At 47.9% G+C, this 25281-nt stretch overlaps 1 protein-coding gene across 2 annotated transcripts; it reads right to left on the reverse strand.

Moving 5' to 3' along the window:
* Positions 1–1965: 1965 nt before the first annotated feature.
* Positions 1966–25240, reverse strand: NSL1 (NSL1 component of MIS12 kinetochore complex). 2 transcript variants are annotated; one of them, XM_084788679.1, is made up of 6 exons: positions 24958–25240; positions 22790–22868; positions 15964–16094; positions 14274–14328; positions 4899–4966; positions 1966–3481 (listed from the first exon to the last, which is right to left on the reverse strand). In XM_084788679.1, the coding sequence occupies exons 1-6, from the start codon at positions 25189–25191 to the stop codon at positions 3188–3190; spliced, it is 861 nt and encodes a 286-aa protein (XP_084644805.1). In that variant the 5' UTR covers positions 25192–25240; the 3' UTR covers positions 1966–3187. The 2 variants fall into 2 exon arrangements, with proteins under 2 accessions (XP_084644805.1, XP_084644806.1); XM_084788680.1 differs by having other exon boundaries at positions 1966–3466; positions 24958–25239.
* Between the last annotated feature and the right edge of the window lie 41 nt (positions 25241–25281).

Consider the following 25281-nt stretch of genomic DNA (forward strand, 5'->3'; position numbering starts at 1 on the left):
GTGTAGACTGAGCATGAACTCAGTGGCAGATGCTTGCTCACTGTGCCCAAGACCTTGGCTTTGACTGCTAGCACCACAAAACTGAATCAACTCCCAGGGCTTCCAGGTGTGGTGGTGAGGGACAGGGAGTTGGACAGATCTCTGACAGAAATTATGACAGGAAGAGGGACCACAAATCCATAAATATGGCAAACCTCTGGCATCTTCCTCATACTCCTGAACAGAGGCCTGGTGGGCTGTCCCCCATCAGTAGGCTGTCCCTGGCACAGTGGCCCCAAGCAGTCACGGTGGGGTCAGGACACATTCGCTTTGAAGATGTGGGCCTACTGGGACTGATGACCCCTCAAAGGCACTTAAACCCCAGCCTTAGGGACTGGATTTGGGGTCCTGGAGCCTCAACCCCCTGGGCTATGCAGTAGGCTTCAGGCCAGCCTGGGCTATGCAGTAGGCTTCAGGCTAGCTCAGGTTACAGAACAAGGCTTTGCTCCTAAAAAATTAACAGACACAGCCCACCCTCTCCCCCGACCTGGTGAGAAAGATGTATTTTTGTATCACAAGCTCCCATGTTGGGACCAGGCAACCCCACACTCATACACCAGCACTTGGTGCTGCTCTGGCCATGTTTTTGCTTCCGTGTTCCTCTTTGAGATGCACATTACCTACTCCACCACCTTTCAAGTAAGTCACCCAGTGGCTTGAGTATTTGCACCCAGAGTCCAGCACAACCAGTGGCATTTTATGGTGGGGCATGGTTGGCATGCGCCTTTAATCCCAGCACTCAGGAGGCAGGCAGATCTGTGAGTTCAAGGACCTGAGAGCAGCCTGGTCCACATAGTGAGTTCCAGGCTAGGACTTCATAGTGAGACCATCTCAAAAGTGAAGGAAGGGTGTGTGTGTGTGTGTGTGTGTGTGTGTGTGTGTGTGTGTGTGTGTGTGTGTGTGTGTTTGTGACACATTGTGCCTTGTGGAGGTCAGAGGACAATTTGTGAGAGTCTGTTCTCTCCTTCCACCATGTGGACCATGGAGATCAAAGTCAGGGTGTCAGGCTTGGTGGCAGGTGCTCTCACAGGCTGGTCCATCTCACCAGCCCTCAACTGATGCCCTTAAGAATTTGCAAAGTCTTCTTGAGGGCTCTCTCTTCCTGGGGCCTAGATTTGGCTTTGCTTTTTTTTTTTTTAATAAGAAATTTATTGGGAAGGACATAGGAGTGAGGGTGTCTGCCTCTATTCAGGAGAAAACCAGGCTAGATTTGGCCTTTTGTTTAAGAGAATTTTTAAAAATGAGTATGGGCCTTTTGCCTATAACCATATGTGTGCAGTACCCAGGAAGGCCAGCAGAGGGCTTCATATCCCACGGACCTGAGTTAGAGGTGGCTGGCTGTGAGCCACTGTGTGGGTGCTGGGAATGAAGCCTGGGTCCTCTGCAAAGAGCGCTTAACTTCTGAGCTCTCTTTCCAGCCCTCACGGCAAATTTAAATGCCCTCTCTGACTCAGTCTCCCTTTTCCAGCAGACAGAAGACTTTCAGTTTCCCCTCAGCTCTAAGTGGGTTCTTAGCTTCAGGACCCTCATCCTGCTAAGCCATGGCCTAAGAAGCCGTAACTCCCGTCACAGCGCAGGCCTGCTCGGCACTGGTGCTCAGCACTGTGCGCCTGCCTGCAGGGCAAGCTTCTCAAGTCTCATCTATCCAGCTGCTACACACACACACACACACACACACACACACACACACACACACACACACACACACTTTCAAAGCCCAAAGTAACTGTTTTATCACAGAGGCTCAATGCCACCAACATTTCCTACATCTGCTTAGCCTGCCTCTTCATCCCTTTTCTTTGCTTACACACTTCAGAGCAAAGCCCAAGCCATGACGTCATTTAACTCTACCCACCTGCATCCCTTAAAACTCAATGAAAATGCAACTAGAATTAACTTTTTTTTAATTTGGAGACTTTTTAAAATATATATATACATTCTACAGTCTGGTTATATACAGTAAGATCATAAATACAGTTGTCTTATGAAGGCTGACAGTGGGGTGCTCTGACAAGAGTTAAGTGCAATGTGACAAACAGCCCTTCCCAGACTTGTTGGGAAAGCTGCAAAAATCATACCTCCTTCTGCTGTTGGCCTGCTCTCCTTCAGCAGGCTTCTCCACCTCAGCGTCACTGGTCTTGGGGCAAAAAGTTAGTTGTGTCATCCGCTGGGACATATGCAGCACCCTCCCCCCACAACACCCCCCCCCCCCCAAATCTTGTTACAACAGGCAAAGCATCTTCATTATTAGCAAAGGTGCCTGGGAAGACAACCCTCATTAAGAACTCCTGTTGTGCGCCAGGCGTGGTGGCGCACGCCTTTAATCCCAGCATGCGGGAGGCAGAGGCAGGAGGATCCCTGTGAGTTCAAGGCCAGCCTGGTCTACAAAGGGAGTACAGGATAGCCAAGGCTAACACAGAGAGACCCTGTCTCAAAAAACCAAAAAAAAAAAGAAAAGAACTGTTGTAGTGGGCCCCAAATATCCTTGGGGTTCCCCGTCACCTAGTCTGTGCATTGAGGACTGAGCACCTCTCAAAGCTCACTACTAATAAGCAAGTGCTTCAGCCACATCCATGCCGGGCACTCGCTGGTCAGTCTAAGCCCCTCTGAGCATCACCGCAGAGCATGCGTGTGGAACAGGCCTTTCAGGCAGACTCATCTGGGCACGTCTCCAAGCTCCTTCTCCCATCTTGCCCCACAGCACTCGCTCCCTGGAAACCCACCATGCTGCCACACAGCCTGGTGTCCTAGCCTTGCCTGTTTGGGCACTTCTGAAGTGAAATCAACCACTGAACTTTAACGCCATAAAAGGCATGGTCAGAACAGCCACCATCGGAGTTAAGCAGCACAAGAGAGAGCTGCACATCAAGAAAACCCCTTCGAGCATGTCCCCCTGGGAAGCCTGGAAAACGGGAAGGCAGCCGAGCTGATGGCATGTGAGGACACTGACAGGTGTGCAACACTGCGAGGGCTTTTCCTACTGCACAGGGAGACGCGGGAAGAAGTTCAGCATCCCACCACAGCCCACGAACCCCCACAGCGCATTGTACCTGCACATTGTCACTGCTACTTTACATGACGTCTCCCAGGCCTCAGACTGTGACCGAATGTTGAGAGCACTAACTTTCAGCTCCCCAACAAACAGAGCTTATATATCGAGATTAACTCTCTTCAGCCGCAGCGGGTAGCACTTTCTCTGGGAGCAGTCCGGGGCTTGCTTTCTCTTTAGCACTACGTTTGAGGCTTTCCTGGCTACAGTCTCAGTTGGCGTGGTTTCTCCTTGTGTGACAATCTTGTCAGGCTTGGTATCTGCTTTCCCATAACAGCTGGAGAAGACTTCCTGGTTGATCCTCTGTAGCTTGATGACAGGCTGCATCTTTAACACCTGGGAAAAGCCGTCTCCTTGCTCAATTAGCACAGGCAAAGCCTTGGGAAGGAAGACCTCAGGTTGAAAGGTGAACGCACAGACTCAGGCACACTATACACAGACATGGACACACTGTTCATTCTTTAATTCCCAGGATGTAATTCTTTAATTCAAGTCTAGCGCTAAGACCTGGTGCCGTGCGGTTATACATATCTGGCTGTTTAAGTGGAGGGATTTTAATTAAAAGCTAAGACTCCGACCATATGGGTCATTCCCACACCTGGTGGCGATGTTAAGTTTGATAGGAGCAAGGGAAATTCAGAGCTACGACTTCCCAGTGCCGCCGTGCTGTAGAGTCCTGACCAAGGCAAGCGGCAGCAGGCGCTGCAATGGGTGGGACAGCCAGCGTTTTAGACTCTGGGGCGCTCACTCTGCCTGAGAACTCAACCGTGGCCCACGATGGCAGGACAGGAATGTAATGCCCGCACTCGGTGACTACAGCTGGATTGAAGCCAGCCTGTGGGACACAGTGAGGCCGTGTCCTCAAAACAGAGAACCGGACTCCATGCCTAGAACATGACAGACACAGCCGACAGGAAGTACATGACTGACCCCATCTGTGTCAGTCATGCTGTGTTACAAAACTGAAGCAGGCTCAGTGCCTGGCCCACCGAGGCTGGATCGAGAATAGGATAAAAGTAGCAAAATGATCAATTATCAGAAAACATAGAATTGACACAAACCACAAAGTAATGCCACAGAAAGTGTGTTTCAGAACTGAGAAAGTTCGGCAAGAGTTTAAAACTAATTTCTATGTACCAGGAATTTGTTCTTATATTTAGATAAAATAATGTCCCATTAGAAACCATGTCATTGTGGCTTTGAGGCTCTGCAGCTGGAATAGTGTAATACAGTGATTAAGAGCAAAATTCCCTGGCGAGGGAGCAGCTCAGGGCACAGCATGTGCTAAGCATCTGTGAGACCTGGGTTCAAGCCCAGTACAAAAGCAGAAACAACACAAGAACAAATTCCAAAGCCAGATCCCCTGGCTCAGTCACTTGGCTGGGCAACTTCTTTAGGCTTAGTGCTTCAGTTTTCCCATCTATAAATTGGGGGCTAACATACCTAGAGAATGAAATAAGACAGTAAGCGTAAAGCAGACACACGGTCCATAACTGTTACCAGCAGTATTATCCCAGTGTGTCTGACCAGCTGCCAACACAGCTCATACAGTATGACCCACTGGAGAAGCCAGCAGAAGACCTGGCTTCCAGGAAGTGTCTGCCACATAGACTATGTGGCACACAGTAGGCACCTGATAAATGGGTACCTGCCAGGCAGATTATCTGGCACACAGTAGGCACCTGATAAATGGAACCTAATAATGGAGCTCCCATGGGACTCCTGAGCCGCCTCCTGCAGCCCCAAACACACCTGTGCCCGATGGTGAGCACCGATCTTTCCCACTCTACATACTTAGCACGGCTTTTACCTTCATGGCGTCACTGATTTTCTTAGCTATGTCTTCTCCACGGGATTTCAAATTTTCCACACGAGAAGCTGCAAGAAACCACCAAACAGTATTTTAGCTTCTTTATCTAATTAGCCAATCATAAAGACATTTAGATGCAATCCAGACAGAAATCTGTAAGGACGATTCACCTTATTCTAATCTTTCTAATCTTGGTTTGTTTGTTTGAGGCAGAGTTTCTCCTGCCCTGGCTGTCCTTGGATTCAGTCTGTAGACCAGGCTGGCCTTAAACTCAAGGAGATCTGCTTCCCTAGTGCTGGGATGAAAGGTGTGCGCCAACCGTGACCAAGTACTTCGTAATCTACCAAAGTCAATGTCGTATTTAATTCATCAAGATAAATGGAAAGGCCATCACCCTGTGTTAAGTTGGCTGCCAGGCTGGAAACTGAGAGGCAGCGTGGCAAGGAGTCCTGTAGCCTTGGCTGTCCTGGACTTGCTTTGTAGACCAGGCTGGCTTCGAACTCACAGTGATCCACCTGCCTCTGCCTCCCGAGTGCTGGGATTAAAGATGTGCACCACCACGCCCAGCTCTACTTTATGAACTGTTTGAGAAGAAAGGAAAGAGAGACAAGCCACATCTAAAACCTCGGAGTCCGGCTGGAGGAATTAGCCTCTCTCTGCCTCTTGCAGAGTGCCTTGAGTCACCCAGAGGTTGAATGAAATGGCTGCTGGCTGCCAGTCTCGAGAGCAACTGTGGTGTTGAGTGGGTTCCTTTACGACCTTGGCCTAAGATGCACCCAGGCTGGAGCTGGGAGCAGGAACCAAATCTCTACAGGGCCCTGACCCGCCCCTCCTTCCCTCCCTTGCCCTCCTCTTTCCCTCCCTCCCACCTCCTTTTGAGACGAGGTCTCTGCACAGCCCTGGCTGGCCTGGGACTCACTCTTCTAGACCTAGCTAGTCTCAAACTCAGAGACCCACTTGTGTCTTCCTTCCAAGTGCTGGGACTAAAGGCGTGTACCACCATGCCTGGTACTCTAACAACTGTAAACATAAGCACACCACAAAGAGAACCCCAAAATACATGGTATCACAGCTGACAAAACTGAAGAAACAGTTTGACAGTAACAGGTGGAGATTTTAACACCCACCTGCAATAAAGGACAGAAGAGTGTCGTGAGGAAGTGGAAGCAATGCGCACCGCCAGCCGCCAGCCCTGACACACATCCCAGACCCAGCAGTCACCAGGGGAAACCCCATTCTAGCTTGATCCTGATGCTCTGCTAACTGTCATTTTATGGTGGTTTGAATAGGGGCTCATATACTTGAATGCTGGGTCATTAGGGAGTGGCACTACCGGGAGGTGTGGCCTTGCTGGAGTAGGTGTGGCTTTGTTGGAGGAAGTGTGTCAGTTGGGGTAGGCTTTAAGGTTCCAAATGCTCAAGCCAGGCCCACCGTCTCTCTCTCCCTGCTGCCTGCTGATCCAGATCCCAGCTACCTTTCCAGCATTCTATCTGCCTGCAAGCCACCGTGAAGCCCACCACGACACTGGACAGACCTCTGACACTGTAGGCCAGCCCCAGCTAAATGTGAGCGCTGCTGTGATCATGGGGTCTCTCATGGCAGCTGAAACCTGACTAAGCCAGTTGCCACCAGCAGCTGGGGGATGTAAGTGTTATCTGACTTCACCTACAGGTCACCATCTACCACTGAGCAAAGCCAAGGCAGGAACCCAAGAGGAATGCTGCTTACTGGCTTGCTCTCCCACTGGCTCATGCATAGCCAGCTTTCTTATTCAAACCAGGGCCACCAGCCCAGGGATGGCATCACCACAGGCCTGGGCCCACCTGTGTTAATCACCAAGACACAATGCCACACGGTCACGGCCACAGAGCCCCCTCACGGGGTAATCCTTTAGCTGAGGTTCTGGCTCCCAGTGACTCTAGGGTGTCTCATGCTGAGGATAAATACTCACCAGGCACAAAAAGAGTAAAGCAGCACTAGAAACACCTCAGCAGACACTGCGGGAAGGTGCGCACTGCGGGGCTGCACTTAGACCAGGCAAAGCCAGAGTCAGAATGCAGCCAGGTCTTGCCTGGGACCAGGAAGGGAAATGGGAGACTGTTCAACGCCTGCAGAGTTTCCTTCTGGGGAGTGGGCTGCTCCACAACCCTGGTGCACAAGCCTGGCTGTCTATCAGTGATGGCACACTGTTTTGTTTATGTGTGTCCACGTATGAACATGTCCACATGTGTGTGTGCACTCACGTATGACATGTCCACAGCAGCCAGAGAAGGTTGTGAGATCCCCTGACGCTGGACTTGAAAGAGGTTAGGAGAGCCCAACTCCTGCCTCCTTCTCAGAGCGGCTAGTGCACTTGATTGCTCAGTCCTCTCTCCAGCCCCACATGCTAAGTTTTTTGTGTATTTCTACCACAACTATGGCTAATTGTTGTTGATGACGTGATTATAAGTCTGGGAGGGGTTTTCCTAATTCCATCACTTGCCAGTGGAAGACGCACCCTATCTGGACCTCTTCTGATGGGAGCCACATGAAAGGACAGGGAAGAAGGAAGCTTCTGTTCTTTGCCTGCTTGCCCTCTCACTCTTGCTAGCAAGTTTATCCATCCTGCTGCTGAGGCACTCCTTCACTGTTATTAGATCCCACTTCTCTGGGATTTCAATGTAGACTGAAGAGCAGCAGCTCTATAGGAATCAGTGGAAACTGACTTTACAGCTACCTTGGCCTTTGCGTCGGGAGACAGCCATAGTGAAACTACACAGGCCACAGCTGCGGGTCACTCAATAACTCTCACTCACTCTCTCTCACATTCATTCCATCCACTGTTCCTTTAGAGAATCCTAGTACAGCAACCCTGTGCACATTAGTTAGCCTGACGATGGCCTGACGAGGCCACTTCAGTGTGCACACTCATATGCATGAGGTCCTTTTCCTCTCTGCAGGACTAGTAACTTACAGTTCCTGTGGTTTGAGGAACTAAAGCCCCTTTTACCAGGTTAACGGCCTCAGAAATCACAAGGGCTATAACACGTGTTTATTGTTTTAAGCTGTTCAATTCTGAGATAATTTATTAAGTAACAGGCAATCAATCCAACATTAGAGCAGTATGCTATCAAGTCAATGCACTTAGTCCTAAGTGTCAATTAAAACTCTCAGTGAGTTGCTATCTGTAACATACCAGTGAGTCTAGAATGCTCCTCAAAGGCCAATGTGTTAAACACTTGGCTACCAGGCAAGCCTATGGGGAGACCTTCAGGTCTCTGGGGTATCCGATACATCTTATTCCTCACTTTACTCTCTTCCAGATAAAATACTCCTAAACTTAAAGAAGCAGGCTCAATTACTGACCTGAAAAACCACAATAGACTACATGTAAGTACAGGGTTTTTGGATAATCTCTTGTATTTACTGTGTACATGAAAACGTAATAAGGCACATTTGAAAATAGTTTAAAATGCTTATCATGTTTCTAGCTATCACACTTAAGTACCTAGATGGCGAAGGTCTTTAATATATACATATTGTGTGGCCACACCATCCTTTACCTCCAAATAGCTTCCGCCTTCTCCAGAACAGCCACTAGAGGGCAGTATGGACAACAGTGAGAAGCTTGGACTCCCCCCAGTCATTGAGAACTTCCCGGGACACAGACTGTGCTCTCTCTTTAGTCCTGGGATCTTTAGTGGTGATCACAGAACTTCAGAGTAGGTGCTTGAAAGATATGACAGGACACAGACACGATAGTGGACACTTCCTCAATCAGAGCTGGTGACATCAGCTCACAGAGGAACTGACTGTACTATGGAAAGTTTGCCTTAAACAGGGATCTGATGGCAAATGGACTGGGGAGTACAGGGTCAGAGGTAGGTAGGTGGACAGGATACACTCTACCCAAATAAGGAAATAAACCAGAAACAGGAGAAAACAGGAACCAGGAAACGTGATCCACAGCAGGAGAGGAGTGAGGAAATTCCCAGGATAGAGGTGAAAGGGACAGATACGATCACGCAGGTGAGGGCAGCTGGGAAAGACTGCAATAGGAAGATGGAAGGTTACAAACAAGACTGACAGAGCCTGGTGCGGGAAGCTCACACCTGAAATCCCTGCACTCGAGAGGCAGAGGCAGGCAGATCTCTGTGAGTTTGAGGCCAGCCTGGTCTACAAAGTGAGTCCAGGGCAGTCAAGGCTACACAGAGAAACCCTATCTAACCTCAAGTGTTTACCACACCTCAGAATTTACAGTTCTGGGAGAAAATCAGAGATAGATAGGACAGAACAGAGAGAGAAGCAACGGTCACATTGGAAGGGATGCAGCAGCAGTGGCTTACACTGCAGGGCAGTTACATGGTGTAAGATGTGAGGGCTGAGCAGACTGACCTTTTTCTACAAGAATAACAGAGATTAAAGGTGAAGTTAGTGGACAGCAGGCAGCGGTGGCACATGCCTTTAATCCCAGCCTGGTCTACGTAGCGAGCTCCAGGACAGCCTGGTCTACATAGCGAGCTCCAGGACAGCCTGGTCTATATAGCAAGCTCCAGGACAGCCAGGACTACATAGCGAGCTCCAGGACAGCCAGGACTACATAGCGAGCTCCAGGACAGCCTGGACTACATAGCGAGCTCCAGGACAGCCTGGTCTACATAGCGAGCTCCAGGACAGCCTGGTCTACATAGCGAGCTCCAGGACAGCCTGGACTACATAGCGAGCTCCAGGACAGCCTGGACTACATAGCGAGCTCCAGGACAGCCTGGACTACATAGTGAGCTCCAGGACAGCCTGGTCTACATAGCGAGCTCCAGGACAGCCTGGACTACATAGCGAGCTCCAGGACAGCCTGGACTACATAGTGAGCCCCAGGACAGCCAGGACTACATAGCGAGCTCCAGGACAGCCTGGACTACATAGCGAGCTCCAGGACAGCCTGGACTACATAGTGAGCTCCAGGACAGCCTGGTCTACATAGCGAGCTCCAGGACGGCCTGGTCTACATAGCGAGCTCCAGGACAGCCAGGACTACATAGCGAGCTCCAGGACAGCCTGGACTACATAGCGAGCTCCAGGACAGCCTGGACTACATAGCGAGCTCCAGGACGGCCTGGTCTACATAGCGAGCTCCAGGACGGCCTGGTCTACATAGCGAGCTCCAGGACGGCCTGGTCTACATAGCGAGCTCCAGGACGGCCTGGTCTACATAGCGAGCTCAAGGACAGCCTGGTCTACATAGCGAGCTCCAGGACGGCCTGGTCTACATAGCGAGCTCCAGGACAGCCTGGTCTATATAGCGAGCTCCAGGACAACCAGGACTACATAGAAAGATGCTGTCTAAAACAAAACAAAACAAAAGGTGAAGCTGGCGAATACAAATGAGGCTTCTGAGGAACCTGCCTATGACAGCTAAGAACTCAGAGACACACCCCCCCCCCCACCGAAGCCTGTTCTGCTGTATGGACTGCTGTGGTCACCACACAGTCTGTCCCCCCCTGAAGCCTGTGCTGTGTGGACTGCTGTGGTCACCACACAGTCTGTCATTGTTAGGCCATTTCAGAGCATATCTCATGGCTTCCTTCTACAAATAACCCGAGAAAGGGAACTGCAATGGGATAGAATTAGAACTCATATCTTCTGGAATCCACTGTAGCTCTCTAAAAAATATCACCTTACCAGAAATCATATACTATCTTCCTGAAAATGTAATTCACGGGCTGGAGAGATGGCTCAGAGGTTAAGAGCACTGACTGCTCTTCCAGAGGTCCTGAGTTCAATTCCCAGCAACCTTATGGTGGCTCACAACCATCTATGAGATCTAATGTCCTCTTCTGGTGTGCAGGTGTACATGCAGGCAGAGCACTGTATACACAAAAATTAATTTATCTTTAAAAAAAAATGTAATTTGCAAATGGGCAAAACTCAGCTCCAGCATAATGAAAGTTTCTTGGAATAAAAATATGCCCTGTGCCATTCTGAAATTAAATGTCTAACTCTGGATTTACAATACCTCTTCTTTCTTTAATTAAGCAAATTAAATACTTTCCTTTCAAAACTAAAACATTTCTGCAGTACGTGGTGGTACTCATCTGTAATCCCAGCACCTGGGAGGCAGAGGAGGCGGGTCTCTCTGAACTTGAGGTCAGCCAGGTCTACACAACAAGTTCCAGACCAGCCAGAGACATATGATGTCTCAAAAACAAAAAATAAAAGCAAATAAGACAAGATAAAGCAAAACCCAAGCCATCAATACTTCTAGGAATAGAACCAAAGAAAGACTTTTCAAAAATAAAGATGGGGTGGGGGGAAACAGGCACAATCTCTACAAGTCAGTCAAGGTGACAGCCACCTGTGACCTCAGTACAGAAGGCAGGCAGCAAGGAGAAGAGGACCACACATGCCAGGTCATCCTGACCATTAGCAAGATCCTGTCTCAAAATCAGAACCCCAAAGTGAACAAAACTCACTACTCATTAAACATGTGGCTATGCTGTATATATGCAGGATTAGTTCCTGGGCTGGCAAGATGGCTCAGCAGGAAAAGGCATTTGCTGCCAATTGGACAACGTGACTTCTGTAAGTCATCCTCTGACTTCAGATGCATGCTGTGGCACGCACAGGTGTTGTCTGCACAAACATACACAAGAAGTTAATAAAATTTTAAGAAAAACATCATTTTCCAGCATGAATACTTGCTAAGGAAACTCAGCATTTTGCTGCCTTTATCCCAGTGATGCTAAGCCGATCAGCTGTGTTTTGTATCTGGGAAGAACACGGAAGCAGTCTTGATACGGGAGTCTCCTAGTGCTGGTGGCTGGCCCGAGCCATCTAAGAGATGGGGTGGGTTCCCCTAGAGCCAGTGTGTACCACTCTACCAAGGTCAACAGAAAGTTCCTAGAAGAACAGCACCTCACAGGGAGCCTTCTAAAGGCTGACTAGTTTACTAAGTGTGTGGGGGAAAGGATAAGATGTTTCAAGCCAAGAGCCACACCATCCCAGCCATCTTTAGCCTTCCAGGTGTGTGCCCTCCTTTGTCAGTGGCCTGATGTCTTTGTACAAAGTCTGTAAACAGAGCCCAGGCTCTGTCAACCCAAAGGCTAACAGGTGCTGTCAGAGTGCACCTGAGGAGCCACCTGCTGGCACTTCCACTGATGGACCCCAACAGCCTCTCGGTTTATGGTTTTCTCTGCTATCACAAAATGCCAAGCAACTGTTACCACACTGTAACATGAAATCTGAAGTAGCCTAAATCTGTATTCCCTGGCCATAGGCACTCATACTTACCTCCAAAACAATCTCTCTGTCTCTGTCTGTCTGTCTGTCTGTCTCTCTCTCTCTCAGCCTAGGTGCGCATGTGGACTCTGACATATCCTTGCTCTGAGTGTCTGCCGAGACTCAGCAGTGCTGGAAGCCAGGCAGCACTGCCAGCAAACAGGAGCTGAACCCGCAGGGCCAGCCTAGACCGCAGTGTGACTATAGACAAACTTAACGCACCTCTACCATCACTGTATGGTTAGTGCCGGGCAGTGGGGAAAGACCCTCCTCACCTCAGGACTTTATACTAACGACTGCTCAGGGTTGCTCCAGACAACAAGAGCCACATCTTATCAGTAAACACTCAGAAAATAGCCCGGCGGGGGCGGGGGGTGTGCCCTTAAAAAATGTGGAAGTTCAGCACCCTGAGAACACTCTTCCCGAGCTGCCTGCTCTCTAAAACTGGGGGAAATGAAAAAGTGGAAATGAAAGATTGGGTAATAAGGCCAAGTTTTGCTTCCGGGTCAGTGTGCTGACTAAACAAGGGAACATGAACCTCCAAAAGCCTGCAGATTCAGCAGAAATGTGCCAGCTGAGAGCTTCCTATTTACTTCCAATGTATTTCCTGAGCACAAACAAGCAAGCATGCACAGGACACCTGGCTTGACTCGGTTTCTAAGGAGGCCACCGAGGGAATGCAGTCAGCATTCTTTCTGAAGATGAAAACAGGTTACACATCTGTGATCCCATGCACCTCAGTCTTCTACTGCTCTGGGGTCATGATGAGTCCAATATAGTCAACATGATGAAAGCAAATAAACATAAAAGAGCAAAGACAGATTAGAAACTCAGAGCTGGCCTTTCACAACCTTTATCTAAGGAGCCTAAGAACATACCAGCAAGAAGTACATACACCCACAAGGAAGGCATAAAATTAAAAACAATAGTTATTTCAGAATTTTGAAAACTTGCTTGATAAATCACCAAGTACAAAAACTTACTACTGAGTGAGACATGGCGGTTCATACCTAATCCCAGCACCCAGGAGGGGGAGGCGGGAGGACGGTGAGTTCAAGGATAGCCTGAGCGCCATAATGGGACCCGACCTCAAAAACCAAACCAAACCAAACCCAAAGCCCCCTGGGGATGTGGTGCGTTGGCAAGCACTCGTGTAGCAGGCCAGGTTCTATTCTCAGCAGGACAAGAAAAAAGTCGTAACAGTGAATTCTATCTGCTATTCAGAACTAAAATTGTCAGCAGAAACCCTGGGCGTGGGGCGTGCTTATCAATAGGCAGCGGCACAGAGGTCCATTTCTTGCTCCAGAAGCGTTTTACAGACTGTGTGGCCGGGTCACATGTAGAGCAGCCACAACTTCATAGGGACACTGACAGGACAGAGCCACAGCACACCATGTCCGAACTGGGAGACAGAGCAAGAGAATAAAGGGCACTGTGTCCAGGCAGGGCTCCCCAAGGGGGATCTGGGGAACCAGACACTAGAAAATAACCGAGTTCCACAGGACAAGATTATGATCTGAATCTAAGTGGGACTCACCAACTGTGGCCTAGCTATATTTATCAGCACTGGGACTGAACCAAATGAACTCAAGAAGATGATATAAAAATATAACAAAAATTGACAAAACCAGGCAGACCATATTAAAGACAGAATCTGAACACATGAAAACAATAAAAGAAACCTACAGCAAAACAGAAAGAGGGGCTGGAGAGATGGCTCAGCACTTAAGAGCATTGTCTGTTCTTCCAGAGGTCCCGAGTTCAATTCCCAGCAACCACATGGTGGCTCACAACCATCTGTAACATGATCTAATGTCCTCTTCTGGCACATAGGGGTACATACAGATAGAGCACTCATATACAATAAATAAATAAAATCTTTTTTAAAAAATACAGAAAGAGACGCAAGTTCCTGTGGAAGCACAGAGACAGCGGAGCAGTTGCAGTCGGGAGCATCCAATGCTTGGGCCCGTAATATCGGAGAAAGGATGATCACACAATGACAAAGACTGTTATAAAATCCAAAAGCAAGTGCTACGCACTGGCTGTGGAGGAGGATGCTCACAGCTGGGACCATTATAGAGGGAGCATCATTTTCGACACATTCTCCAACTGGCTTACCTGGGTCAGGGTCACATTTCAGGTCCGAGGGATGTACAACAGGACGGTACTGCTTCTAAACACAGCACAAACGAAAACATTTCATTTAGACACGCGATGCCTCAGATAAACAAGCAGCTCTTTCAGCCAGTGCGAGCAAGCGCACAGTCAACAGTGCCAGCCTCCAGGTTTTTCTCTTTTTGGATCCTGAACTCTTGGGGACAGAGTCCTTAGATTTGAAAACTTTTTATGTACTGCCATCTGCTGCATACAGTACAAAGTAACACTATGAAAATTATAATCAGAAAGACAAAGTGAAGGTGCAGTGGTGTTTAAAATACAGGGTAAAGCTGGGTGTGATGGTTCACGCCTTTAATCCCAGCACTCAGGAGGCAGAGGCAGGTGGATCGCTGTGAGTTCGAGGCCAGCCTGGCCTACAAAGTGAGTCCAGGATATCGAAGGCTATGCAGAGAAACTCTGTCTTGAAAAACTAAAACTAAAGCTAAATTAAAATAAAATACAGGGTAATGACCACAGTGTGATGGAAGTTTGTTCAGGGCAAAGGTTTGGAACTCAGATTTCCTATTTCCACAGAACCCTTTTTAAAAAGTGGCCAGATGACCACAGCAGCCAATTACTGTGCACACCTGTGGCACACAGGGACAGCTGGGCATTCCCCAATCCGGCAGAAGGAAACAGGAAACCTTCCTTCTTACTCTTGCTCAATCACACCCGGAGGCAAAGTGTGAAAGAGTGGGGGGGCAACACACTGCTGCCCTGCAGCTCGCGCTCTCCACCCTTTGCCTCACTGAATACTCTAAGGGTTTTCTTTAGGGAGGTGAGCCAGGAGGGAGGAACAATGCGATCAACACACAGCAAGCACTTTTCCTGGAGTCTGGGACGGGGTCTGTCTGTTTGTCTGTCTGTCTGTCTGTCTGTCTGTCTCTCTCTCTCTCTCACTCTCCCTCCCTTCCTTTCTTTTTTTGAGACAGGGCATCTCTGTGTAGCTTTGGCTGTCCTGGACACACTTTGTGGACCAGGTTGGCCTCATAATTCAGGATCTGCCTGCCTCTGCCTCCCGAGTGATGGGATTAAAAGCCTGTGGCACCACACCTGGCTGGAAGGGTTTTCTTTAAGGACAGATGTGAAAAAGAGGAAACATTCCAGGATTTCTTTTTCCCTATCACAATATGACTCTGAATATTTAGATCAAATGTAGACCTCTAGTGCCCTAAAACATTACTGAAGGAGAAACTACTGGAAGTGTCACACTTGAAAGTTCTACTGACTTAAAAAACGAAAGGCAAAGAGGCAAAGAGGGTTGCACAATCTAAGGCCTGCATGTAGTCATCTGGGGTGGGGGTGGGGCAATGTCTCCCCAGCAAATCTCCTCAGCATTACACTCCAGTCTAAACTGCTTCTGGGCCTGCCTCATTTGAATTATGATTCAGGTTTAATCTAGGACTAATTTGCATTTGTCCCAATTTTAATAAATCTGTCACATGACAGGCATGGTGACTGACACCTACAGGAAAAAGCAAGCCTATCTAGAATGCTGAGACAGCCAGGTGTGGTGGCACATACTATGATCCCAGCACACCAGAGAGGTGGAGGTTGAAAGATCAGGTGTTCAAGGCCAAACTGCACTATTTGAAAAGTAATTTTTATTGTGGTAAAACACTGTGCAAGGATTTAAATATAAACATCTTACCAGACTCTCATGCTGTGCCTTCAAGGTTTTGATGACACTCTCGAGGATCCTTCTGGGATACTGCCTACGTTTTGTTGCCACATCTACTATGAGCTCATCAAATTCATCTTCAAGCATTTTGATGTCAGAATCTATTTCAGAAAAGTCCATTGTTAGTATGGAAATATTATATAAGCTCAATTCACAAAATAATTAAAGAAAATAGCATGGCAAACTAATGGAGCCCTCATCGCTGCACTGATCAACTTGAAGCACCTGTGGAAATACAAGACAGGCAGCACGCCCCAGAGACAGCACTGGTAACCTGATACATGCAACAGGGCAGAAAGACACAGATACAGAACAAGGAAACAGTTACCAGTGGAGTTGAAGTCATGACATTTAAGCCTGGAATCTAGGTGCAAACAAAGGCAATGGCACGGTAGTACACACCTTTAATCCCAGCACTCGGGAGGCAGAGGCAGGCGGATCACTGTGAGTTGGAGACCAGCCTGGTCTACAAAGAAAGTCCAGGGCAGCTAAGGCTACACAGAGAGACCCTGTCTCAAAAACAACAAAACAAAACAAAAAACAAAAAACAAAAACAAAGGCAATGGATGAAAAGGGGTCAGGGAGGAAAATCTTTGGGAAAGAAAACTGTACAGACACGGAGTTTCTCCAAACAGAAGTGATCCAAATGACACAGGATAAATAACAGGGAAAGGGGCTGAGGTGCAGCTCAGTGCTCAGTGTGTGCTTGGAATGGGCAGGCCCTGAGTCCATTTTCTGCCCCCTTCCCCACCAATAACTAAACTGCAAAAGGCAACTCATACAGGCACAAGCTTTCACTTTGTGCCAACCCAACCTGCGATGGCAGCAGTGAGAAGAGTGCCCGCTGAGATCAGACTCACCTGGACAGGGGCAGGAACAAAATGAAAGGCCCGGTGACACAGGGGACTTTCTCATTTAGCAACAACTGTTCTATCAAATCTTCCCTGGAGTTAAAACAGTGGCGTGCAAGCTGGAGCAGAAGGAGTGTGTTACTAGTGTGTAAATCTGGACTCAGAAGGTCTAAGATAGGGCACAGAAATGAATTACCCTAAAAGAACTAAGTGTTCACAGACACAATTTCCTCATTGGGAAAAAAAATTTAAGCCGGGCATGGTGGCGCAGGCCTGTAATCCCAGCACTCGGGAGGCAGAGGCAGGCGGATGGTTGTGAGTTTGAAGTCAGCCTGGTCTACAAATCGAGTCCAGGACAGCCAAGGCTACACAGAGAGACCCTGCCATGAAAAATCAAAATGACAGTAGTAGTAGTAGTAGTAGTAGTAATAATAATAATTCAACAATAGCAGGTTGGGAAGGTAGCTCAGAGGTGAGAGCGTCTGCCTGGCACTGGTAGAGATCTGCACTCAATCCCCAGTTCTCAAAGAAAAAAAGTAAGAAATTCTAAGTAGTCCATGATTCCTAAAGACCCAAGTCCTCAGGTAAGCGGCTTACAGCATGAGCTCTACTGTGCCAGCCTAGGCTAATCTCACCGGCAGAAGCAGCTTGATGAGGAAGAAGTCTGATGAAGGCAGGTTTCTAAAGCATTCTGAGAGCTGGTCTATGTACGTCAGCACAGCACATCTAGCTGACGCGCGCAGTAGGTGCAGCCCCTCACTCCTGCAGCAGACATTGACCGAGTCTCCTCTGCAGCTTCTTTGGAGGACACGTGAGGAAAATATGGAACTCTCTCTGAAATAAGGAGCTTTAAGGTTTACTAGGCTCATCTGAAAAGTGAAGTTGGGCTGGAGAGACGGCTCAGCGGTTAAGAGCACTGGCTGCTCTTCCAGAGGTCCTGAGTTCAATTCCCAGCAACCACATGGTGGCTCACAGCCATCTACAATGTGATCTAGTGCCCTCTTCTGGCCTGCAGGAAAACACTGTATATGTATTTTTTGTTTGTTTTTCAAGACAGGGCTTCTCTGTGTAGCCTTGGCTGTCCTGGACTCACTTTGTAGGCCATGATGGCCTCAAATTCACAGAGATCCACCTGCCTCTGCCTCCCGAGTGCTGGGATTAAAGGCATGCCTCACCACTGCCCGCTAACACTGTATATGTAATAAATAAATCTTTAAAAAAAAAAAAGAAAAAGAAAAAGAAAAGTGAAGTCACTGCCCTACAAAGAATAGCACACATTTTAATAAAAATTCTTTTTAAAAATTATGTGTGTATGATGGAGGAGGCACATACTTGTAGAGGTCAATGAACAACTCTGGAATCTGTTTTCTCTTTCTACTTCTACCCAAGCGTACATAGCAAGCACTGTTCTCTGCTGAGCCATTTCATCTACAGTGCAATCTTCTAGGAAAACCATTTCTTGGTGCCACCCAAGGGCAGACTCTGCAAAGCTGAGATGTATAAACAAACAGCAAAGCACTCGATGGGCATCTGTTACTGAAAACCTATGCACTTCTGCTTTCCAGGAACTGTCCTTATAAATTTGCCTGGCCACACTTTCTGTGATCAAGCCCATCCAAAGCAGTTACCATGGGAGGAAGGCGGCTGTGAGGCTGCTTCACACAGTCTACCTACTCTTGGCAGAGTGGTATCACGTGCAGGAGTTTGGAAATCTCAATAAACACAAGAGATAAAAAATCTCTGTTCCTGGCTGGGTGGTGGTGACCCATACCTTTAATACCAGCACTCAGGAGGAAGAGGCAGACAGATCTCTGAGTTTGAGCCCAGCCTGTTCTACAGAGGGAGTTCCAGGACAGCTAGGGCTACACAGGGAAACCCTGTCTCAAAAAAATAAGCCAGCCAGACAGTGGTGGCGCACACCTTTAATCCCAGCACTTGGGAGGCAGAGGCAGGCAGACCTCTGTGAGTTCGAGGCCGGCCTGGTCTACAAAGTGAGTCCAGGACAGCCAAGGCTACACAGAGAAACCCTGTCTCAAACAATAACAACAACAACAACAAAAGCCAAAGCCGGGCTGTGGTGGGACACACCTTTAATCCCAGCACTTGGGAGGCAGAGGCAGGTGGATTGCTGTGAGTTCGAGGTCAGCCTGGTCTACAAAGTGAGTCCAGGAAAGCCAAAGCTACACAGAGAAATCCTGTCTCGGAAAAACAAAACAAAACCAAGCCAATTCTGTAGGCTGCTGTTTTGTCCTATGGACAGTGTCCTTTGCCTTGCAGAAGCTTTTCAGTTTCATGAGGTCCCATTTATTGACTGCTGATCTTAGAGACTGATTGTTGGTGTTCTGTTCAGGAGGTTGTCTCCTGTATCAGTGAGTTCAAAACTCTTTCCCACTTCCTCTTCTATTAGATTTAGTGTATCCAGTTTTATGTTGGTCTTTGATCCACTTGGCCTTGAGTTTCATGCAAGGTGATAGATATGGATCTGCTTGCATTCTTCTATTCTACATACAGACATCCAGTTAGACCGGCATAATTTGAAGATGCTTTTTTCCCATTGTATGGTTTTTGCTTCTTTGTCAAAAATCAAGTGCCCTTAGATGTGTGGGTTTATTTCTGGGTCTTTGATTTGATTCCATTGGCCAACCTTTTTTTATACCAATACCATGTAGTTTTTATGTCCCTCAACTGAAGAATGGATAAAGAAAATGTGGTACATTTACACAATGGAATACTACTCAGCTATTAAAAACAAGGAAATCGTGCAATTTGCAGGCAAATGGATGGAACTAGAAAAGATCATCCTAAGTGATGTAACCCAGACCCAGAAAGACACTCATGGTGTGTACTCCCTTATAAGTGGATATTAGCCATAAACCACAGGATAGTCATACTACAATCCACAGACCCAAAGCTGCCAAGGAGGGCCCAAGGGAAGATGCTGAATCTTACTCAGAACAGGAAATAATAAACATCTGAAGTAGATGGAGGAAGGGAACTGGGTGGGCGAGGGGGTGAGGTGGATAATGCGGTGGGGATCAGGTGTGTGGAGAGCAGGGGAGGGTGGGGGAACCAGAAGAGGGAGTGGAAATTGGTGGTGAGGGCCATCTCTGGCATAGGGGAAGTTCCTGGAAGTCCATGGGAGGTGACCCTAGCTGAGACTTCTAGCAGTGGGGGTTAAGAGCCTGAAGGGGCCACCTCCTGTAGCCACTTGGGACTTCTGGTGGAGAGAGGGGGACACCACGCATAAAACCTTAGACCCAAAATTTGTCTTGCCTGCAACAAGTGCAGGGGTAAAGACGGAGCAGAGACTGAGGGAATGGCAAACCAGTGACTGTCCCAACCTGAGACCCACCCTGTGGGAGAGAGGAAGCCCCTGTCACTATTAATGATACCCTGCTATGCTTGCAGACAGAAGCCTAGAATAATGCAGAGACCCACAGCCAAACAAGAGGCAGAGCTTGGGGAGTTCTGTGAAGAGTGGGAGGAAGGCTGTAAGGAGCAGGAAGTGTCAAGGTCACATGAAGACCTACAGAGTAAACTAACCTGGGCCCATGGGGCTCACAGAGACTGAACCACCAAAGAGCATGCGTGGACTGGACCTAGACCCCGTACACATATGTAGCAGATGTACAGTGTGGTCAACATGTGTGTCCCCTAACAGTGGGAGTAGGGCATGTCTCTTACTCTGTTGCCTGCCACTGCCTTGTCAGGCCCCAGTGGCAGAGGATACGCTTAGTCCTGCTGTGACTTGAGGTGCCTGGGTAAGTTAGTACCCATTGGAGGCCTACTCTTCTCTGAGATAAAGGAAGTTTTTCTAGGCAAAGCACTCTCCTACTGTTAAGAAGAAAGTTATAGGCACAGAGAGCTGCTAGTGGGCCTATAATCAGCCCAAACAATGGGACAATGTAAACACAAAGCAATGAATGTCATCAGCGATGCTACTCGGCCCTGAGGGCCAGGCAGACATGTGGCCTGTCGGGACAGCCCTTCAGGTATAGGGACACCTGCCTCTTCTCTCTAACTGGTCATTCTCCTCCTATTGATGCTTCCTTCCTACTCTGACCTTTCTTTGTAGGCATGCCAGCACCACTAGTAAGGTACAATCAAGTCTAAGCCCAATGTGGTGGTGCCCGCCTGTGACCCAGCACTCAGAGGGGGAGCACTTGAGGGACAGAGGCAGGTGGATCTCTATGTGTTTGAGGACAGCCTGGTCAACAAAGTGAGTCCAGAACAGCCGGATACAGGGACCTTGTCTCGAAAAGCAAAACAAAACAAAAATTTGTGGCATCCTCTGCATGACTCATATGGCTTAACGTTACATGTAAAAACATTTCACTGTATCATCTAAGTATCATCTAAGCAATGCAAATCTATAACCTGCTTTATAAGGATGTACAGGGATTTTCTGGGCCTTTTTTTTTTTTTAAACTGGTGGTAAATCTACAATATCCCCGAAGAGCTTATTGGCAGAAGCGTCTGAAGGACAGATGGCAGACCTTTTAGGATATCAGATACCATACAGGATAGATCAAGGTACCCACTGAATTTCTCTTGGGCTGTGTTCAATAATCTACATTACTTTTTTCTTTTTACTCCACAATTGTTTTTTTAAAATAACTGAGGCTAAGGCCAGGGAGACGGCTCAGCAGGTAGGAGGGCCCGCCCCCAAGCCGAGGACATGCGTGTGACCCTGAGCCCTCAGGGTGGGAGGACAGAGCAACTCCTACATGTGCTACACCCTACACAGGAAGTGAGATGTTTATACAGTCACAGTCACTGTTCTATTGCTGTGTTAGAGCAGAAAGTATCCTGGGAGCCGAGGAATGCCACAAAGTCACACTGCACAATGCACCTCACTCAAGAAATTTGTTGGGAGAGAAAAAGACAGCAGGGAAGCAGCAGAGAACTGCGCAGGCCGGGCCTTCAACCCTCCCAGCACGCGGGAGGCAGAGGCAGGCGGATCTGTGAGTCTGAGGCCAGCCTGGTCTACAGAGCAAGTTCCAGGACAGCAAGGGCTACACAGAGAAACCTTGTCTCGAAAAAACAAAATAAAGCAAAACAAAACAGAATTGGGCAGGAGGCAGGCTTTACATAGAATTGTTGGGGGCAAATCCTCTCAGGGTAGCCTGATCTTGCATTGATCTTGGATTGCTCATGGATTGGTGGGTTTTGTTTTGTTTTGTTTTGTTTTTCTGTAGGATGGGCCTGGCCACTCTCTAGCTCTGAGGGGCTTACAAGCCTGACTAAGGCAACTCTTATAAAAGAAAACATTTAATAGGGGGTTTGCTTACGGGTTCAAAGGCTTGGTCCATTATTATCATGGTGGGGAGCATGGTGCATGTGGAGAGCTACATCCCGATCCACAAAATGGGTGGTGGTGATGGGGTGGGGGGTTGGGGGGGGGTGGCCTGGGCCTGGCATGGGCTTCTGAAACCTCAAAGCTCACCCTCCAGTTGAAACAATTCTTTCAATCCTCCTCAAATAGTGCCATTCTCTGATGACTATGAAGTCAAATAGATAAACCTAGTGAGATCATTCTTATTTAAACCACAGAGAAACAATGTAAACAGGGATTATAAAATAGCATTTAAAATAAAGTTAGCAGGCAGGGTGGCAGGTATTTAATCCCAGCACTCAGGAGGCAGAGGCAGGCAGGTCTCTGAGTTTGAGGCCAGCCTGGTCTACAAGTGAGTTCCAGCACAGGCAAAGCTGCACACAGAAACTCTATCTAGAAACACCAAAAATAAATAAATAAATAAATGAAAGAAAGAAAGAATAATAAAGTTAGCTGCAAAAAAAACAACCTCAGAAGTTAAGGCCAGATGGGACTGGAGAGAGGGCTCAGAGGTTAGGAGCAGTGGATATTCTTCCAGAGAACCTGAGTTCTCTTTAAAAAGAAAAACAAAGTTAAAGACAGAAAAAAAAAAAAAAATTAAGTCACATACCCATAAAACAATGATCTGCAGCTTCCTGCCAGGCTTGTCCATTAAAACTGACATTCTCCTGCACAGCCGACTCAAAAGTCTGCAATAAATTCACAGTAGCCAAGTCAGCAACATGATTCTAAATACTGAGTTCAGACATGTTTGCAAAACAGTAACAGAATCTCTCTGTTTAACAGGCTAGAAACAATGAAAAAATATGTTAGGAGTACAGCTAAATACACATATCACACAGTAATAACTGCACTGGTCCCATCAGTAACAGTTCACACCACACAGTAGTGACTGCACTGGCCCTGCATTCAATCCTCAGCACTAAAGGAGAAAAAGCCATTTTATAGGGCAAAATTCCTATTATATTAAACTCTCAAGGTTTAAATGCAAATACAAACTGCCTTTGAAATGCTCATTGCAGCTTCACGAATCTTTAAGAATATTATTGTGGGGGCTGGAGAGATGGCTCAGTGGTTAAGAGTTCTGTCTGCTCTTCCAAAGGACCTGGGTTCAATTCCCAGCACCCACATGGCAGCTCACAACTGTCTGTAACTCCAGTTCCAGGGGCTTTTGACACCTTCATACCAATGCACATAGAATATAATTAAAATTTTAAAAATGTATTTAAAGAATGTTACTGTGTTACTCAGTTTTACGTGGAGGTGCATCCACATAGTCAAAGCTTCTCTACAAACACCCACTTTTAATTCTCTTTAAGATCTCATCCCGGGGGCTGGAGAGATGGCTCAGAGGTTAAGAGCACTGACTGCTCTTCCAGAGGTCCTGAGTTCAATTCCCAGAAACCACATGGTGGCTCACAGCCATCTATAGTGTGATCTTGATGCCCTCTTCTGGCCTGCAGGTGTACATGCAGCCAGAGCACTGTGTGCATAATAATAAATATAAATCTTTAAAGGCAGGTGGCTAAGTTTGAGGTCAGCCTGATCTGGAGAAGAAGGAGAAGGAGAAGAAGAAGGAAGAGGAAGAGACGAAGAAGGAAGAGGAGGAGGAGGAGGAGAAGAAGAAGACAACAAACCACATTTGTTTTTTTCTTTTCTTAGAATCAGACAAACCCTCTTATTCACAGCCATCTCCCAAGACAACTACTGAAAGTGTCATGAGACATAAGCGCTACTGCACACAAAGCTAGAATCCAGGAATCCAGGGAAGAGTTCTTCATTGCTCTCTCACTCAGCCTGTCTGTGCGTGCTGCAAGAACTCTTAGGAGCAAGCTACGTCTCCGGCCACTCCTCATTTTTGTTTGTTTTTGTTTTGTTTTCTTTTTTCAGACTGATAACCTCTATTTTTACTCTGACTGTTGTCATTTGGTCACAAATATGCTGCATTTCCCCTACATATAGGCCAGTATCTGCTTCCCAGAACCTTCATACTCATGGTTTTACAAAATACTGAAGAAAGGGGAAAAGAGTTATAAAGGCAGATGGGGCAGGTCACACACACACACACACACACACACACACACACACACACACGGTATCTCTACACAGCCCTGGCTGGAATTCACCGTGTGGGTCAGCCTTGCATGCATCTGTCTCCCAAATGCTGGACGCACACTGTCATGTCCAGCATGGCTAGAGCTTAATAAAATTTAGTGGCCCCAGGGTGGCACTAACATCACGACAGCTTCTCCATCTCTTTTCGACTTAAAACGTTTTTCCTGCATTCACACAATGCTATAAAACAAACAAAAACAAACGCAAAGACCAAAAGACTAGCCAAGTGACTGACTTGGAGGATTACTGCGTCCTGGAGAATTCCTCATACCAGACAGTAAACATGCGCTGGGACCCACTTTGTCCTTACTGAACAAACATTTACACCACGGCTAGTACCAAAGGAGATGTTTTGTAAAACATAAGCCATCTGATTCTAAAGCTTAGTATGAAAGCAAAGTGTGATGCCTTATTTACATGTATAGTACTGTACATAATAAAATACATGGGTATAACGCCGCCTGTTTCTTAAGACTGCATACGTGTTTGCCCTGTATGTCCAAGGGACAAGAAGCACCCAGGTGGCACTAGCATCCAGCTGCCTTCCCTGGCATTTCCCTCTCAATCTGGGCCATCGCTGGATCAGCGGAGGCCTGACATGGGCGAAGCCCGGAGCCAGGCTGAGTGGAGTGAGGGCCAGGAAGCAGGGGGGCCGGTCCGTACCCACTGCGCGTCCCTCAGGGCGAGCTCGCGGACGTCCTCTGGCAGCGCGACCCCGAGCTCCTGCACGAAGCGACCGCACATCTCCATCACTTCCACCACGGCCCTTTTCAAGGTGCAGCGCACTCGGAAGTCCTCTAGGGAAGAGGTGGAGGCCGTGACCTGGGGGTCTGAGGCGGCCGAGCTGTTCTGATCCTGCGGGGCTGAGACCAGCACCGACTCAGAAATGCCCGCCATCTTCCCGGTTTGAATTGAGGCGGGCCCGCTGAGAGCGGAAGGATGCTTCCTTCAGTGAAACGCTCCTGAACGTGTCCGGCCGGAAACTCT

This window comes from Acomys minous (assembly GCF_964271855.1).
Source record: "Acomys minous genome assembly, chromosome: 1".
Taxonomy (NCBI): Eukaryota; Metazoa; Chordata; class Mammalia; order Rodentia; family Muridae; genus Acomys; species Acomys minous.

What these genes read in the sequence shown, in the direction of transcription:
- NSL1 (XM_084788679.1), bottom strand. Translation starts at nt 25,191, where the DNA reads ATGGCGGGCATTTCTGAGTCGGTGCTGGTCTCAGCCCCGCAGGATCAG. An exon ending in CCCTGAGGGACGCGCAGTGG is followed by an intron (nt 22,869 to 24,957) that starts GTACGGACCGGC and finishes AATTTATTGCAG; the next exon opens with ACTTTTGAGTCGGCTGTGCA. An exon ending in AAATCAGTGACGCCATGAAG is followed by an intron (nt 3,482 to 4,898) that starts GTAAAAGCCGTG and finishes TTTCAACCTGAG; the next exon opens with GTCTTCCTTCCCAAGGCTTT.